This window comes from Electrona antarctica (genome assembly GCF_951216825.1).
Source record: "Electrona antarctica genome assembly, chromosome: 15".
Taxonomy (NCBI): domain Eukaryota; kingdom Metazoa; phylum Chordata; class Actinopteri; order Myctophiformes; family Myctophidae; genus Electrona; species Electrona antarctica.
In genome coordinates this window covers 44,833,160-44,852,160 of record NC_136796.1, presented here as the reverse complement: position 1 = coordinate 44,852,160, position 19,001 = coordinate 44,833,160, and the positions used below count along the sequence as shown (strand labels likewise).

Sequence of the window (19,001 nt, the reverse complement as noted above, 5' to 3'; positions counted from 1 at the left end):
AGTGCACTATATAGGCTACACATTTGCCAACAATAAACATAAAATGCTGTTTTTAATAATCTTGAAAACTTGTCTGTTACATTTAGGGAGTTTTGTCAAGTCGTCTTTATTTATAAAGCACTTTATAATAAAGTATTAAGAATAAAGTTTAAAACAATTTAATCACTTTGAATTTTAATAGCCGTATGATAATACTAGCTAAGAATAGTCATTTAATACACTTTATTTGTAGGCCTATAGCACATTTAAAAAACAAAGTTTAAACTTTAAATCGGTAAGCCTATAGAAGAATACCAGAACGCCGTAAGGTAAAACCAGACATGTTCTAGTTCTTCAAAATAATGTATTAATTATATTACTACCGTATAATATCATGTAATTGTAGCCTATATATTTTGTATCCTGCGCGCGCCATCAACCAGGTGCGCTTATGAGCCAATTTAGAACGTTTTTCTTGCATGCCTTCTCACCAGACACCAGCAGAGCAGACCAGTGCAACAACAACCATGCAGTCATAGCTACTAAACTAACTAATAATATCCTGAGTATAGAGTCTGAGTGTGTGCTATTAACTCTGAGAGTGTACAAATGGATAACCCCATCCATGGGTGAGTAACTCTGAAGGTGGAACAGAAGGACACGAGTGAGTGAGTGAGAACTCTGATCTGATCGCGAGAAAATGGAAACACGTTTGTACACCGTTAAATGAACACTTGGAACAGTCTACACATGCAGCGCACACACACACACACACACTAGTCAACGATTCACTTGAGTCGAGTGAGTCCAGACTCCAGATCGAGTGTGTCAAGCTGTCGAGGCACTGAGCGGCAGCAGTGTGTGTGTGTCCATGTTGAAACACACCTTACATTATTCTTCGGGGACCTAAAGAGATGCGCAATTACGCACGGGACTAGTGGAATTTAACGACAGGTCTATTTGTCCAGTGGATTTTTTTGAGGACCTTTGCATTTTTAACTGACACTATCAATGCAGGGCGTCCTCAGGAACGCTGCCAGCCAAGTCTTCTGAGAGCACTAACTTTTTTTTTTCTTCTTTCTTTTTTAAACCTGCACCTCCACTTCTCTATGTGCTAAGAGACAGAATAATGGGATGCTCAACATCTACAGGTACAGCGGTGGATACGACCCGGCCGAGCACCAAGCCGGAGGAAAGCAACGGCGCCAGCACCACAGGTAGGCTATATACTTAACCCATTTTGGTCGATTAAAAAAATGTCTTCTAAATCCTAACATTTTTCTGAAAAACCCATGTTTCTATGTCAGTGGTGCTCAACCTTTTTCATGTCAAGGACTTCCAGAATTATCTCTATTTGGCCACGGACCCCCATCTCAAAATGTGTTGCTCCAGGGACCCCCCCAGAAGCAAATATTTTAGTTAAAAATGTTCGCTCTGAAAAATATTCAAAGATTTGAGCCTCATTTTAACGATTTTTCAAAAATAGCAGATCTACAAGCTCGTGCACTCGGTGCCGCGCTATGAGCTTGCTATTTTCCAATAGCTATTAAGTAACCTAATGCTTAAAACAAGGGGTTCCCGTTCTGAGTTAAAGGACAAGTTGTTGACTAACTTCTATTTCCAATTTTCCATTATGGCAGACTTTGAAAGACGTTTATAGGATAGAAAAGTTCCATACATGCATTTCAAGGCTATCGGCTCATATGGTATAAAATATCCAGATCAATGTTAAATGTTTTTTAAATAATTTATTTGTCTTTATAATGCAATTCTTTCCACCTCCAAGTCCATAAATTGTGACATGATATGGAAAGGGTGCATGGTTCACCGTTCACTCACCCATCTTTAATTAAGCAACATTATGGAATTCTATTAGCACAGCGGGGAACCACATCACATGCAGTAATAATGCAGATATCCACAATGACAGGATGGGAAAGTCAACTGTCATTGTTTAGTACATTGGTACTGGCTCTGTCCTCCCTGGGAGGGACAGTGGCATACAGGGTATCCGGTGACAGGCTTCCATTTCAAAGGGAAATAGAAGCCAACGTAGACACTAACTTCCTTGTACTGAGACAGAGTTAGTTGGGTATAGGTTTGGTGCAAATTAGCACACCTCTCAAAACCCAAACACCGCATTCTCTTGGGAGTGTTTTGCAGAATCTCTACACACTACAGCGTTCCATTTCAATTAAATATATAGGAATTTAGCACATGCTCTTATCCAGATTGACAAAGTGCAAGGTCAAAGTAAATGGTATGAATCCTATGGTCAACAAAATGACAGGGTCATGTCCATGTAAAAGTAGGCCTTTACAGTGCAAAGAAATTCATGTAGTGCTTCAAAACTATAAACATCAAACCTAGCATCTGTCTAAATAAACAACATGCTAACCAAATTACATTATTTGCATTTGTGTGCAAGCAAAACACAGAGGAGAGTATCAGTATTTCAATCAGTGCAAGAAACTTTGCATCCCTATTTGCAAATATTTGGTGAAATAAAAAGTAAACATTTGGACAGAAATAGCAGATCTACAATCTTACAGCATGTTGCATTGTGAGCTTGTATTGGCTATAAGAGATTTGGTGTAGGGGGAAAAGAGGATAGGGTATGATCCTGGGTGAGGGTTTAAGCATTTTAACAGATTTATGGATTCATCTTTACACCAATATACCTCTTATCATGTGATGAGAGAAAACTCTGAAGAAGGCATTTGGTTGCCGAAACGTTGGTCTTATAATAAAAAAATGTTTGGCATCGTGACTACGAGCTGTGCGACCGCTCCTTCCTCTTTTCAAATGAGAGAAAACTCGGGACAAATTCTGACAAATAGAGTTTCAGAGAGTTGAGGAATAGCTGTGTGATTTACAGCAGTGGTTCCCAAAGTGGGGTCCGGGGACCCCCAGGGGTAACTGAGGGAGTTCCAGGGGGTCCCCAACTGAATGATAGTTTGGAACCAAATGGACCCTTATGGGTCTGTAACTCTGAGTGTACAAATATAAATTGGGGGTCCCAGAGATAGAAATGCCATTAAATGGGGGACCGTCGACTAATGCATGTCAAACTGGGGGTCCTTGAAATTGAACGGGTTGAGAATCACTGCTAGAGCCGTAAAAATTGTCTCTTATGGGGGTCCCTGGCATATCTTTTCAAATGGGGGGGCCGCGGGCTAATTGGTGTCAATTTGGGGGTCCTTGACATGAAAAAGTGTGGGAACCACTGATTTACAGTACAAAGCATGAAGTTCCTATATCTCTCCACCTATACTCTCTTACGATCTTCATAATGTCTGCAAACACGCACAGTCGCATGCACGTAGAGACAAAGAAAAATAGGCTTTTATCACACCAGATCTGTTTTTTGGCTTTTGTGCCTTTATTGATAAGTTACAGTGAAGACGGACAGGAAAGAGGGAGAGAGAGAAAGGGAGAGACACGCAGCAAAGGGACATGCATGAACGGGACTCGAACACGCGACGCGCTTTCAGGCCCAGAGCCTATATTATGTGGCATGCGCCTGGACCACTAGGCCAGCGGGCACCCCATCACACCAGATTTCTGACAGAACAGAGAGAAAAAGCTTGAAATAAGCCGCATATTCAGTCCCTCTCAAGGTTTACTAACTGAATAAAATGAAGTGAAGGCTATGTGATTATGTCCTGTACATGTATTATGTAATGTAATATTCAGTGTACACCCTATTTCATCAGGTAAGTAGACTCAATGATATTATGATGCATAACAATTACTATTCCGATCGTAGGTTTCTCTCTCCCCACCTATTATATAAAGTTGTAGAATTCTGTATTAAATCTAATCTGACAACAATCTTCTCTCATGGGGGTCCCTGACACCAAATCTTGTCAAATGGGGGTCTGCAGTTTAATACTTATACATTTGGGCATTCTTGCATGAAAATGTTATTAGCTTGGGCTGTACTATTATAACTAATTGGGATCCGAATAGATACAATGGAATCAAGTAAAATGAATGACTGCAACGTGCTTGTTGGATTGGAAGGTGTCCATGTTATCATTCTTCAGAGTCAGCTAGAAATTTGACTGAGATATTTTCTTAGCTTTGCATGCACGCTCCTTGTGAAGGATCACATTGTTTCCACCTGTAACTCTCAAGGGAGACAGAGGGCATTATCCTTTTTTTTCTCTCTTCATTTATATGATTGCAGTCATGAAAATACAACCAATTATGTCATATAGTGTCGTGTTGTTATTAGCTGTTGAAGAAACAAAATCAGACCCGTCTGAAGTGAGTGATGCTCTACAGTACAGTACAGTACAGTACATTACAGTACAGTACAGTGCAGTGCAGTACAGTACAGTACAAGCCCTCCTCCCTGGCCTGTGTGTGTCTGTGTGTTAGGCTGTGCAACAGTGACACTTGGTGGTGAACAAACGCTATAATGCTATTTCCGTTGCTACACAGCCAAGGACACAGGGCTGTCAGGGACACAGCCAGGGACAGACCCAGGGACACAGGGACAGACCCAGGGACACAGCCAGATCCAGGGACACAGACAGGGACACAGGGACAGACCCAGGGACACAGACAGGGACACAGGGACAGAGCCAGGGACACAGGGACAGACCCAGGGACAGACCCAGGGACACAGCCAGGGACACAAGGACAGACCCAGGGACACAGGGACAGACCCAGGGACACAGGGACAGACCCAGGGACACAGCCAGGGACACAGGGACAGACCCAGGGACAGACCCAGGGACACAGCCAGGGACACAGGGACAGACCCAGGGACACAGGGACAGACACAGGGACAGACCCAGGGACACAGCCAGAGCCAGGGACACAGGGACGGACACAGGGACAGACCCAGGGACACAGACAGGGACACAGGGACACAGCCACACACACAGCTGTCTATAGGAGTGGTTGCACCACTCGAAAATAAATATCAGGCAATGTACTGTAGTGATCTCAGATCGGTCACTTCTATATCAAGCATATACTTTCCAAAACCTAAAGTGCTGAACTTCAATCAGCCTGTTCAAACTGTTGCAAACTATGACGCCTCTCTTTCTAACCATAACGTGCCTGGTATGATTAAGATACAATTCTTCGGGTAAGATTCCATGCAAAGTTTTCTGAATGCAAAATGGTGAGAGGAGATATCATTGAAAAGGTAGTGATCATAATATAGCGGCACTAAAAATATATTGCTTCGTTTAAAGTCAAGTGGATGGTGGAATGAATAATGATAATGGTGAATGTCACGATATAGTTATGGTCTACTACTCTACTGTAGTGCTTGGTGTGGACGGCCCTTAAAGGAGAATTCCATGCTAGAAGGCTTTCTTACCTTTATTTGTAGTTGTTAAGTCCCCACCAAAGAGGTCCAGGTGTTATTTTGTGCAAAAGCGCATTATTGGCTATTTCCCCTACCATAAGCCCTCAATGAATTGAATTGAATTGCACTGAATTGAATGGGGCTATGGGGTGTTGTGCTAATTCGTGGGGACGTAACAACTACAAATAAAGGTAAGAAAGCCTTCTAGCATGGAATTCTCCTTTAACGTTAGTTAGTTAGTTTTGGATTGTGAAGAACAGGAGAATGTGTTAATGAGTCTAAAAGCTTCACTCTACGATAATCATTAACTCTTTGTTTTTCAGTTTATGTTTCAGGTGTAGTGAAATGGGCTATACTGTTATTTCCCCTTATTTGTAGTCTGTGCTGTACATATGTTCCATATCCGCATAATACTAGATAGGTTTCCGTTGTTCGTTAATTTATGCATTTTTTAAGTGGTGCAACCACTTCCTTAAGTGACTATGTGTGTGGCTGGCTGGGTGGGTGGGTGGGTGGCTGGCTGGCTGGCTGGGTGGGTGGGTGCGTCTGAGCACGAAAACAGCATGGTTGTTTTTCACCACCTGTGCGCAACCTAACACACACACAAACACACATGCACATATTAACTGTATATATGGTGATTTTGGGTGTGCCAGTACAGTACAGTGACAGTACAGTAGAGGGTACAGTAGAGGGACCCCCACACGGTAACTCTGTAATTTCTCAACCGTTTCGGAAGCGGGGCGGCTCGCCGAAATCGGGCCGGCACCCTGGGTGCGTTCCTGTGGGTCTGGAACTCCCCCCCCCCCCCCGGGGACCCCCACACGGAGTTGCACCACTTACTTCAAACAGGTGTGCTTTTCTTACACAATTATGTACACCCTCAGAGGCAGCGGGCCTCTACCACCACATAACTATCAGTAATGATCAATACCACCAGAAATACAGTACATACACATAGCCTATACAGTAGTACAAATTATGTAATTATTTTCACCTGGTGTCCCTGTTTGTGCTACGCAACACTGTAGTTAGTACAATGAAGTATAACATAGGGCTGGTTAGGGCTTTAAGCAACTAGTCGACTATTCAACTAGTCGACCTTGTTGGTACTAGTTGACTAGTTGATAAAAAAAAAATAGGGGGGAGGGGGTTGTTTTTCCCCCGTTTTTGTAGGCCTAGAATGCTAGAATGCTATATTATAGTCACCAATGTACACCGTTTTTAAATGTACAAATATTATTTAAAAAGAAAAACTATTTTTATTTAGTTAGTTAAACAACTAGTCGACTAGTGAACTAGGCAACTAGTCGACTAGTGAACTAGGCAACTAGTCAACTAGTAAAAATCACTAGAAGTGAAAGCCCTAGGTTAAAGTATGTTGTTCCAAAGGGTTAACAACTATTATATTGGCCTCCATGGTGACCAAACAACAAGGAAAAGCAAAAAAGAATGACACAATTGATGGACCTAACATCATGCTCCCTCAGTTAAGCCATGAATAGAGTTTGGTATTTGATACTTCTGACAGAGAATGTTTGTTTATGCGGACCTTAGTCACCATTATTATAATCCCCGGCGCCTAGAGAGAACCACATAACAAGGAGAAAACAAGGCTGTTGCTCTGTGTTGCCATGAGGCCATCCATTCATGGAAAGTCAGTCTACTCTCTACACTCGATAGAGACTGAGAAGTGAGGACAATCTCCCAGGCAATAAATAGTGTTTTACAATTAAATCCTGTGTCAGACGACATGCACTAGTCTCGCGTAGCCAGACAACTATTCCACAATCTCCGAATGCTAGTATATAGAGTCTGGAACGACACCTCCCGAAATCCGAGTAAGGAAGCTGCCATTTCCGTTCACGAAAATCTTTATTTCCTTTCCTGCTAAGCAGCAAAGCTATATATGCTTAGATGATTTCTATTTATATTAGAATAAATGTGCACGACTGTAAAGACGAAACGGAAGTGGGGAGGAGCTCGGCTCCACTTCCGCTTTATAGTTTACTCATGACAGCTCTTCCGTTGCTCCAGACTGTATGATGGAAGGATTTGGAAATTGCGAGAGGCAACAGTCTGGTAACGCGAGACCAGACATGCACTGACTGAATTCGGAGTATAAAGACACGGTCAATGAGGAAGTATGCTTGTGGATGTTTAGGTACAAAGAAAAACAGCACATGCAATGAGGAAGTACATGGCTTTTTCTTTGATGTTTATGTACAAATGTTCTATATAAATACTTAATACTTAAATACTGCAATTATGCAATCTTATTGGAGTTCTGGATGATCAAACGTATGTCTATATGGTACATATAGAGCGTCGCAGTCCCGCCCCCTACCATGGACCAGGAAATGATTCTCTGTTCATTTTACTCATAGACATTTCAGAAAGTATTTATTTAAAGACATTTACGCCGTGTACAAAGCCAACTCGAGTCGTGACAAATCATGACAACAAACACAATATTTTGGGCCGAACAAATAATTAGAAAGAAGAAAAAAACGGCAGGTTACAACACTTTTTTTGTTGTTTTTCTTCTTTGTAATTATTTGTTTGGTCCAAAATATTGTTTGTGTTGTCATGAGTTGTCACGACTCGAGTTGGCTTTGTCCGCGGCGTAACCGTCTTTAAATAAATACTTTTTGAAATGTCTATGGGAAAAATGCATTGGGATTCATTTCCTGGGCCATGGTAGGGGGCGGGACTGCGACACTCTATAGTCATAGATTACAAAATTAAGGTGAAGATAAAGCAAAGAAAGAGGTACTGTCTCTCTTTAACCCATTTAGACCTGTTTCTATGTCAGTGGTTCTCAACTTTTGGACCCCCAGAATTATCTGTATTTGGCCACCGACCCCCATCTGAAAATATGTTGTTCCAGGGACCAAGGTTTGAGTTAAAAACTTTGGCTCTGAAAGAATATATTCAAAGATTTGCGCCACATTTTCACGATTTAAGCTTGTAGATCTGCTATTTTTCAATAGCTAAAGTATAACATAATGCTTAAATAAAACACCAAAAGGGGTTCCCGCCCCAAAAATGGGTTAAGGGTTCGTTTTGGGGGAAGAAAAATACTTGCTATATGTACAATATATTTATTGAACAGAGATTATTTCCGACAGGCGCAGCCAGCGATAATGGCAAAGTAGCAGAGGACAGCGTAACGATCCCCGACCAGACTGCGGCGGCTGCAGCGGAAGCTAAGCCTGCAGATGATGCTGCTGCAGCCGCCAGCAGCAGCGCCACCACGCCTGCAGAGAGCACACCAGCTGCAGCGGAGCAGGCCCAGCCTGCCGCTGCTGCAGCAGCAGCAGCAGAGCCAGCAGCTGACAGCAGCCCCCCTGCTGAGAAGCCAGCGAGCTCTCCAGAGCCTCCGCCTTCAGAACCTCCACCTTCAGAGCCAGCACCTGCAGAACCAGCGCCTGCAGAACCAGCACCTGCAGAGGCAGCGCCTGCAGCGGCCCCAGAAGGTGGGAAGAGCGGGAATATCTTGCGCCAGCCCTTATCCCTAAACTAATTTGCCATTTTGTACTATTTTAAAAAACGTTTAAAATAGTTCAAATAGCTGATCTACAAGCTCACAATATCTCGATAGAGTAGATCGGCTAGTTGTACTATTTTTAAATGTTTTTCAAAACAGTAAAAAATGGTTACAAATACGTTTAGGGATGAGGGATAAGGGTGGCGCAAGATGGAGCCCATAGGCTATAAGTGTTTTATCCAAACTTTTTTTTTTCTTCTCCACTCTCACAGACACATTTCACAAACGCTGAAATCGTCTTATCGTATATCTTCTATATACCCGTTTTGTTTTTGTTTGTTTTTTAACTGTGGGCTTGTTTTGAAGTGAAACAGTATTTTAAAAACACAGTCATGTCCAGGATGAAAGGTAAACCGCCTCAGAACAATTAAGACTTTGGCCGTAGCAAAGGTTCAAGCCCTAGTGCCCAGTTTCCCATGGAAATTACATTCTGTTCTAGGCTATATCTCCTGAATTAAGACTGGACAGTTGACACATAGATTGACTTCGCTGACCATTTGGCCATGTGTGTGCCGTGTGTGTGTCAGTTGAACACCTAGAAAGTATCAGAGCCGTCAGAGATTCTACTGTTTACACTGCGTAGCCACTGGCCCCCGAAGGTTCACCGCACCTTGCCGAAAACAGCTGCCACCAATCCACCATATACACTTTAATAGTAGAGACTGAGAGAGAGTGTCTAATGACAGGGACGTGCACACATAGACATCAAAGGGGGCTTCAGCCCCTGCCCTTTTACCCGTCTGTAAAACAACTGCCCTCTCCAGACCACAAATGCAGCATTTACTACATGGTGAAAGAAATGCAAATGCTACTTCTTTCCATGCCATACCGGAAGGCAGCATTCAGGAGTCTCCTGAAATTGAACGCAGTATTTTGCGTTGAACAAATTTGTTTAGAAATCCATGTCGTTACACACCGCATCTCCACTAGCTAAAGAGTGCTGGGTTGCGCCCCGAAAATAGCTGATCTACAAACTCGCTGCGACGCGTTGAGCTTGTAGATCTGCTATGTTTGTCCAAAAGTGCCCTCTTACGGGATTTCAGCCCCTGCCCCTCTAACACTCTCTGCACGCCCCTGTCTAATGACAATATAGACGTGTCATTGCAAGGGAAGGTGAACGGCTCCATTGACCAGCGGTAACCCGAGTGGTGCTTCCACCGAACTGCTCCGTGTGACCCAGTGAACACAGAACAGCCCCGGTTGAATTATGTCCCTTCCCTCTCTCCCTAGAGTAGACCCTCCTCCAGGGCCCGGCGCCACAGAGGCTGTAACCAGGGCCAGTATCCAACACACCAGTGTTGTTTTTGGCAGCAAATTTAGTTTTAGTCGTAGTCTCTTCAATAATTTTTTTCATCTAGTTTTAGTCACATTTTAGTCACCTGGAATGTTTTAGTGTTAGTCTAGTTTTAGTCGACTAAATATCATAAGATTTTAGTCGACTAAATCTACAGTTGATTTAGTCGACTAAATGACTGTTTTTACACTTGCTGAAAATAGCCGATCTACAAGTTCACAACAATTATAAAATGACTTATACTGGATCTCTTGTCCACTAGTCCCTGCCTAACATTTTAGTCTAGTTTTTATTTGTTGACGAAATTGTCAGCATATTTAGTCTTAGTTTTAGTCACCATAGCTTAGTTTTAGTTTCGTTTCCGTTTAGTTTGTCAGTGAAAAAAGGTAGTCGACGAACATTTTCCGTCTTAGTTTTAGTCGACAAAATCAACACTGCAAAATACAGACATTGTTTAGGGCGTTTAAATGAACACAATGGCAGCGGTGGACAAAATATTGATCCCCAGTAATTCTGTCAAAAATATAGATACTCCTTATATACAACTCAACTAAAAGTAAAAGTTGCTCAGTCAAATTTGAAATAGTTGCTTTAAAAACACTCAAGCATTCAAAAGTACAAACTTAGTATTTTTGAGGGGCGCTAGCCCCTCCTATACACAGGTTTAATGTTTGTCTTTAGTTCAATGTTTGTTTTGTAAATGCCATTGACAATGAAGGGGAAAATGTACGTCATAATGTGCCTCATTACGTTATATTGTCTCTTTATTGTTAATGGCGTTTAATGTTTGTGTTGGCACGGTTTGTTTAACATCACTCACAACATGAGTTAGACTTTAATATATTAGCGCCCCTCACTTCACACGGGTGTGATTTTTAATATCAAAATGGTAAATGGTGCATTTATATAGCGCCTTTATCCAAGGCGCTTTACATAGATTGTGCATTACATTCACCCATTCACACACACATTCATACACCGATGGCGGCGGAAACCATGCAAGGCACCAACCAGCACATCGGGAGCAATTAGGGGTTCAGAGTCTTGCTCAAGGACACTTCGACAGTAACTCTGGGGGAGCCCACAGGGTTCGAACTGGGAACCTTGCGGTTTCCATCCAGCCACTCTACCCCTGAGCCACTGCCGCCCCCATATATTTCTGTATTGATATTCAGGAACTAAATGAAAACTATTGAAGAGACTATGACTAAAACTAAAATCTAAATTTGCTGCCAAAAACAACACTGCGTCACTGTCCACTGTGTCCAGTGTCCACCATTGCACACCTGGGATAGACACGTACGCTTGTGTTTGCCGGTCACTTCATTTGCTACACAGTGACATCATGGTGGCCAAAGATAAAACTTTAAATGGCTTCCCTTAACAGTATAGCAACATGCTTGGCTGGGTTACGTGTGTTAATTAACAGGGAAGCCTCAAAGTCTTCCCCCGAGGAGTCTCTCTGGGAAACATGTGGGACTATTTACAGTCATGTAGTAGCTTGGTTTTGATCCCCAGCTAGAGTGTCCATGAGTAAAGACACTGCAAGACACACAGTCAGTCACTGCTCCTGATAAGCATTGCTGCTTTGCATAGCATAGTTACCACTGCTGTGTGTGTGTGTGGGTGTGGGTGAATGCAACGCACCTTGTAAAGCATTTTGGATAAAGTCGCTGCTAGTGACATAGACGGGTACAGGCTTTAGTTTCGACATATATCTAATGACTGTCATTAGAACGACAACCTACCTCAAACCCTAAGCTAACCATCAAAGAAAATAAGAAGCGCTTCGTGGGTCCTTAATACTGTATGTAGAAAAACTGCAGACAGGCCGGTGCTCTTTGGAGAGGGTTTCAAATGATACAGCACACAAGTTCTTTAAAAGTTCTATACCTTGAATGAGTCGAAATCAATGTGGAAGGAGTAGATAAGAAGGTGGCGAACTTAAAAGAGGTCAAACTAAGGCAGCTCTGTGCAGTAGAAGTAGAAAAATCCTTTATTTCATGACGATTAAAAACAACAAGGGTTAAAAAAAACCTTCCTAACCTAACCATAACCGCAAGCACGGAGCAGCGCATGTTCGCCAACCTTAATCCGATCGTTGTTTCCGCATGCCGGTCCTATATGGTGTGTCGGATAAGTGTGCGCAACCCATAGACCATTTACAGTACAATGGACGTGAACAGCATTTCAAGTGTCTTCTTGGACAGCACAGGGACTCGGAGGGAAAGTGTCCTCATGGTCAGAGAGTCTGTCCACATTGCAGACATTTCTGCTCAGGAGACACATCACTGCAGGCTGAAGCTGCTCCTGGCATCCACGGTTCACACAAGGATGTTTTTTGGAAGATGGATTTTTATTTTTTAGGGAGCAGTTTTGCTATCTATTTAGACAACACTGCAGCGGAGAAGACAGGAAATTGAGGCAGGGCAGAGAATCCAACACAGGTCTCTGGCCACCAGCAAGACCGTAATATACTGATAATTACGTGTTGAATTTCATGTAGAGTCGTGAAGAACGTGTAGGCTACAGTGTTGTTTTCGTCGACTGAAACTATGATGAAAAATGTTCGTCGACTACCTTTTTTCACTGACGAAAACTAAACGGAAACTGAATGAAAACTAAGCTATGATGACTAAAACTAAGACTAAATATACTGACAATTTCGTCAACGAATAAAAACTAGAATGTTAGGAAGGGACTAGTGGACAAGAGATCCAGTATAAGTCATTTTACACTTGGTTGCATGTTGAAAATAGCTGATCTACATGTGAGCTTGTAGATCGGCTATTTTCAGCAAGAGCCATTACCACTGCATCAAGGCCCGCCAAAATACATTTTAGTCGACTAAATCAACTGTAGATTCAGTCGACTAAAATCGTATGGAATTGAGTCGACTAAAACACTAAAACATTCCAGGCGACTAAAACTAAGTGAAAACGATATACTAAGACTATGACTAAAACTAAAATCTAAATTTGCTGCCAAAAACAACACTGGTAGGCTATGTGTCTGTACGGCGGTACACGACTGACCAAGCACCAAGTTTCCATCCACTCAGGCTATATACTAAATCTATACAGGGAAATGCTTAACAAAAGGATGATGGATGCTGTCATCATAACACTGCTATCAATTCAGCAATGCAAATGACTATAGGCTAGGCCATTGAATCGGGAAGTTGACCCATTTTCCTGTTTGTCTAATGCAAAGTATAGCTCTGTGGGTCATATTAGCTCAGCGAGGACGGCACAGACTCAAACCTAGAAACACTCTGATGACTCACTTTCACTCCTTTTGTCACTCTGGGCTTGAATCGAACTCGTAAACTAGTCCAGGGATGTGCACACACAGACATCAAAAGGGGGGCTTCAGCCCCCTGCCCTTTTTACCCGTCTATAAAACAACCGCCCTCTCCAGACCACGAATGCAGGGTTTACTACATGGTGAAAGAAATGCAAAATGCCACTCCTCTCCTTTCCATGCCATACCGGAAGGCAGCATTCATGAGAATATGTTTTTTCCCCCAGAAGAAAGTCCTAAACTTGAACGCAGCATTTTGCGGTGAACAAATTTGTTTAGAAATCCATGTCGTTACACCTGCATCTACACCAGGGGTTCTCAACCCGTGGGTCGCGACCCCTCGGGGGGTCGCCAAATTATTTTGGGGGGTCCCCAAATTATTTTCCAAAAAAAAAAAGAATTAAGAGTTTACATGCATGCATACACTTTCAGTATCTGTTTCCAGTATTCATTTATGATATATTTTCTCTATTATTAAGGTTATTTTTGCAGTCAGTTTGTATTGGTGGTGAGGAGGGGGGCGGGGCGGGGGTCACGAGACATGGCCAAAGCATTTCCGGGGGTCCCCAGCCAAAAAGGTTGAGAACCCCTGATCTACACTAGCTAAAGAGTACTGGGTTGCGCACCGAAAATAGCCGATCTACAAGCTCACAACGCGTCGCAGCGCGACGCGTTGTGAGCTTGTAGATCTGCTATTTTTGTCCAAAAGTGCCCTCTTACGGGAATTTCAGCCCCTGCCTCTCTAACACTCTCTGCGCGTCCCTGAACTGGTCTTTTCCTTATTGTTAAAAGATCATCAATTTGCAAGTTTGATTCAAGGGGAGGTCTGTTGCCTGGGAAGTGTCTCTCTTGCCTGCATCGCTTTGTTTGTCAGTGTGTACTGTAGTGTGTTAATGCGATGCAGTGTGATGCAATCTGAGCCCCGAGAGAAACAGGAGTATGCCAACACACACTGAGGCTCGCTCTACGTCAGCCCCTGGCTGGCTCACCTCCCTGACTACGTTTCACAGCCAATGAGGAAACAAGGATAAAGACTCTGTGTTTTAAGTGCAGTGAGCACACCGAGCATCATCATCGAGTGTTGCGTTGAAGATGGCCGATCTACAAGCTCACAACGTGTTGACAACTAAGGGGCTATTTTCAGCATGTCACACTGGTGTGTTGTATGTGCAATGAATTAAGCACGGTACTCGGGTAGAAGTAATCGTGCATGAATCTAAAAAAATGAATTGGCTGTAAACATTGAGACATGACAAATGCAGTGAGATGTTTAGAGTTCATTTGATGGGTTTGTTTTTGAGTGGTGCAGCCACTCCGAGGAACAGCCATGTGTGTCTGTCCCTAAAAGTCGAAGTCGTACGATTAGTCACACACGTTACCGCAGTGAAATTTGTTCTCCGCATTTGACCCCATCTCTTGGAGCGGTGAGCCACAGTGTGCGCCGCGCTCGGGAATCATTAGTTGATTTGACCCCCCTTTGATCCAACCCTTTGATGCTGAGTGCCAAGCAGGGAGGGTCTTTGGTATGACCCGGCCGGGGATCGAACCCCCGACCTCCCAGTTTCAGGGCGGACACTCTAACCACAAGGCCACTGTCTGGTGACAAAGTGGCGCTGTTGAGCTTCACACTGTGCACAGGTGCATGATGGGAGGCTGAGTTTTTTTTTGTGTTCGTGTAACAACAGCACAGACCACAGTGCAGCACAGACTACGGTGTAGCACATGCACAGGTGCATAATGAGAGGCAGTACAGTACAGTACAGTACAGTACAGTACAGTACAGTACAGTACAGTACAGTACAGTACAGTACAGTACAGTACAGTACAGTACAGTACAGTACAGTACAGTCTACATAGTCTGACAGCCAATAGTCCAACAACCAATAGTCCAACAACCAATAGTCAGATAACCAATAGTCAGACAGCCAATAGTCACACAACCAATAGTCAGACAGCCAATAGTCAGACAGCCAATAGTCACACAACCAATAGTCAGACAGCCAATAGTCAGACAGCCAATAGTCACACAACCAATAGTCAGACAGCCAATAGTCAGACAGCCAATAGTCACACAACCAATAGTCAGACAGCCAATAGTCAGCCAGCCAATAGTCAGACAGCCAAAGGTCAGACAGCCAATAGTCACACAACCAATAGTCAGACAGCCAATAGTCAGACAGCCAATAGTCACACAACCAATAGTCCGACACCCCAACAGCACCACTCAGTTCGGACGGGTCTGATTTTTTTTATGATGGGGTTCCGTAGTATGATAGCCTTCTAGAAAAGAGTCCACATAAGCCATTGCATTATTAGACCCCGTCTTGTTTTCCTGGGCATATCATTGTGTCATCATATAGCCAATTAACGAAATCACTTTACCAGTTAATTACTTTTCCATTCCCTAGTCTGATCATATAATAGTATAGGCCGGTGGCCTTTGGGCCCCCGGGGACTGGGGACCGGGGACTGGGGACCGGGGACTGGGGACCGGCCCCCGGGGACCACACAAGTCAGGAACGATGAAATACCCATGTCTTCTGTGGCATATACGTCAAGCAGTGTTGATTTCGTCGACTAAAACGAAGACGACAAATGTTAGTTTTTGATGAATTGAACATGGTGGACCCTCTTGCAAACAAGTGTAATGCTTAATTGGGTCGTCCACTCACAGTTAACAGTCTTTGTATTGAGTTTGTGCTTGAAATGTACTGTAATTCTGCTGTTAATAAATATTTCAATCAATCAATCGTCGACTACCTTTTTCCACTGACGAAAACAAAAAAATGGAAACTAAATGAAAATTAAGCTATGATGACTAAAACTAAGAGTAAATATACTGACAATTTCACCAACAAATTCAAACTAGACTAAAATGTTAGGAAGGGACTAGTGGACAAGAGATCCAGTATACAGTAAGTCATTTTACACTTGGTTGCATGCTGGAAATAGCAGATCTACAAGCTTGTAGATCGGCTATTTTCAGCAAGTGTACGACAGCATCAAGGCCCACCAAAATACATTTTAGTCGACTAAATCAACTGTAGATTTAGTAGACTAAAACTAGACTAACACTAAAACATAAAAATGTGACTAAAACTAAATTAAAACTATTCAAGAGACTATGACTAAAACTAAATTTGCTGCCAAAAACAACACTGATGCCAAGTCAGTTGGAGTTAGGCCTGGTACAGACAGACAGACAGACACAGGTTTAACTGCAATTTATATATATTGTAAAACAAAGCGTTTAAATACAGGCTTATTCATTCAATAGCGACGGGACTGGTACAGTTCATGCTCATATACAGAGTATATAGTAACATGCTATTATTCGGGGCATCCCTATGTACCCCAGTTTCTATGTTCCCCAGGTTCTATGTTCCCCACTTACCTTAGGGTTTAGGGTTAGCGTTAGGTTTCTGGTTTAAGGACTTGTTTTGTACTATACATGTATGTATAAGTACAGAACAAAGAATGTTTGTTTTTGCCATCTTTGTTGAAGAGTCTGAGCAATTACCGGTATGTTTTAGTTTATCTTATGCCAGTGTTCATTTTTAGTTGGCTAAGACTAGATAGTTTAAGTAGCCGAGGCAGGCCTAAAGTTCAATGGCTTGTTCAAAGACTGAGCTTAAATCAGAATTTAAAATACTTTTAGTCTTACTAGAATTACTAAAATTACTATTAAGGTTTAGGTTTATTCTAAGGCCTCACTCAGACCTTTACTGCATTGCTGTATGCTTGTTGGATGAATGTTGTGTAGTGTCATGGCCGCCCCAATGCATTTCCAATGGGAGTCACATGGTTTGACACAACATTTGTGTTGTATGAGGGGGAGGGGCGCAGTCGAAACACAGCCGAAAGCCATACAACAGCTTGTAGTCCAAAATGTGGACTACAAACCATGTGACTTCCATTGGAAATGCATTGGGGCGGCCATGACACTACACAACATTCATCCAACAAGCATACAGCAATGCAGTAAAGGTCTGAGTGAGGCCTAAGTGGGGAACAAAGAACCTTTTTTGCATGGTGGGGAACATAGAACCTGGGGAACATAGGTACGCTCCCTATTATTCATGCTCACAACTCGCTTTCTGTCTTTCTCTCCTTTCAAACTGTCAGGAGCCAGTGAAGCCCCAGCAGCCCCAACAGAGCCCAAGGCAGAAGAGACACCAGGTATAAACAGAGAGATGCAGTTACAACATCATTACATAACATCATTCTCTACTGTACATTACATATTCATGTCCATAATCTGACCCCACTACTGTATTCCCTCTATGCTTTTCAGCTCCCGCCCAATGAGCGAAATGGAACTATAGTGCTGGTGTGGCTCAACAGATGAATTCTGCGAGTGTCCCATGTTGTCTTTCTGTGTGTAAATGTACTGTAATTGTGTGAGAGAGAGAGCGTGATGATATGCCTGATTTATTCTCCGTCGCACACTGGTGGCGGTGCACGCCACAAATAGACGATCTACAAGCTCACGCCGTGTCGCCGTGTGAGCTAAGGCTGAGCTCACACGGTTAATGCAGTGCTCTATGCTTGTTGGATGAATGTTGTGTAGTGTCATGTCCGCCCCAATGCATTTCCAATGGGAGTCACATGGTCTGACACAACACAAGTTGTATGAGGGGGAGGGGCGCAGTCGAAACACAGCCGAAAGCCATACAACAGCTTGTAGTCCAAAATGTAGTCCTCAAACCATGTGACTTCCATTGGAAATGCATTGAGGCGGCCATGACACTCACAGCATTCATACAGCAAGCATGCAGCAATGCATTAAAGGTCTGAGTGAGGCCTTAGTGCGTAGAGCTATTTTCGGGCCTGAGACGTGTGTGAGAAGTGTAAACCAGGCAGTGGTGGAAAAAAGTACTCAATTGTTTTACTTAAGTAAAAGTACCAATACTGCAATGTATAGCTACTCCGTTACAAGTAAAAGTACGGAATTGAAAATGTACTTGAGTAAAAGTACAAAAGTATCGGCATCAAAATGTACTTAAAGTACTCAAAGTAAACGTAGTCATTGTGCAGAATGTGCCATTTCACAAGTTCAAAATGTGTACAAAATCGATTGAAAATGTTCAAATGGCCGAAAAGTAACTAGTAACTAAAGTTTTCAAATAATTGTAGTGGAGTAAAAGTACACATTTTGGCTCCGAGATGTTACTGGAAATTGGAAATACTCAAGTAAAGTACAAATACCTCAAAATTGTACTTACCTGTAAGTACAGTACTTAAGTAAAAGTACTTAGTTACTTTCCACCACTGAAACCAGGCGATAGAGAGACAGAAAGAGATAAAGACAGAAAGACAATGCCATGTTGCCAAGATGCAGACCCTGTGATAACTATTGTGTCCATTCAGGGTCCCTCAGTCATCACTGTGCCTTCTGTCCCTTCCTATGCTGTCGTATGGTTGACCAGTGGCGTGCACAGATAGACACTAGGGGGTGCTAGAGCACTGACCTTTTGCAATGTGAGTAAAAGCGGCCATGTCTTTCCGGCACCCCAGAGCTTCTATTTTGAAGGAATCCCGGCAAC

General features: G+C 42.9%; 2 protein-coding genes across 2 annotated transcripts in view; one reads left to right on the top strand and one right to left on the bottom strand.

Moving 5' to 3' along the window:
• The window catches only part of stk3 (serine/threonine kinase 3), a 101,309-nt gene that overhangs the window by 56,103 nt on the left and 26,205 nt on the right, over positions 1 to 19,001 (bottom strand). The window lies entirely within an intron of this gene.
• LOC306938655 (uncharacterized protein) lies at positions 833 to 17,763 on the top strand (the record flags this gene model as incomplete). The annotated part of the gene is made up of 4 exons (XM_079522917.1): positions 833 to 1,196; positions 8,440 to 8,787; positions 17,581 to 17,634; positions 17,750 to 17,763. Exons 1-4 carry the CDS (start codon positions 1,109 to 1,111, stop codon positions 17,761 to 17,763), a joined length of 504 nt encoding a protein of 167 aa, XP_079379043.1. The 5' UTR covers positions 833 to 1,108.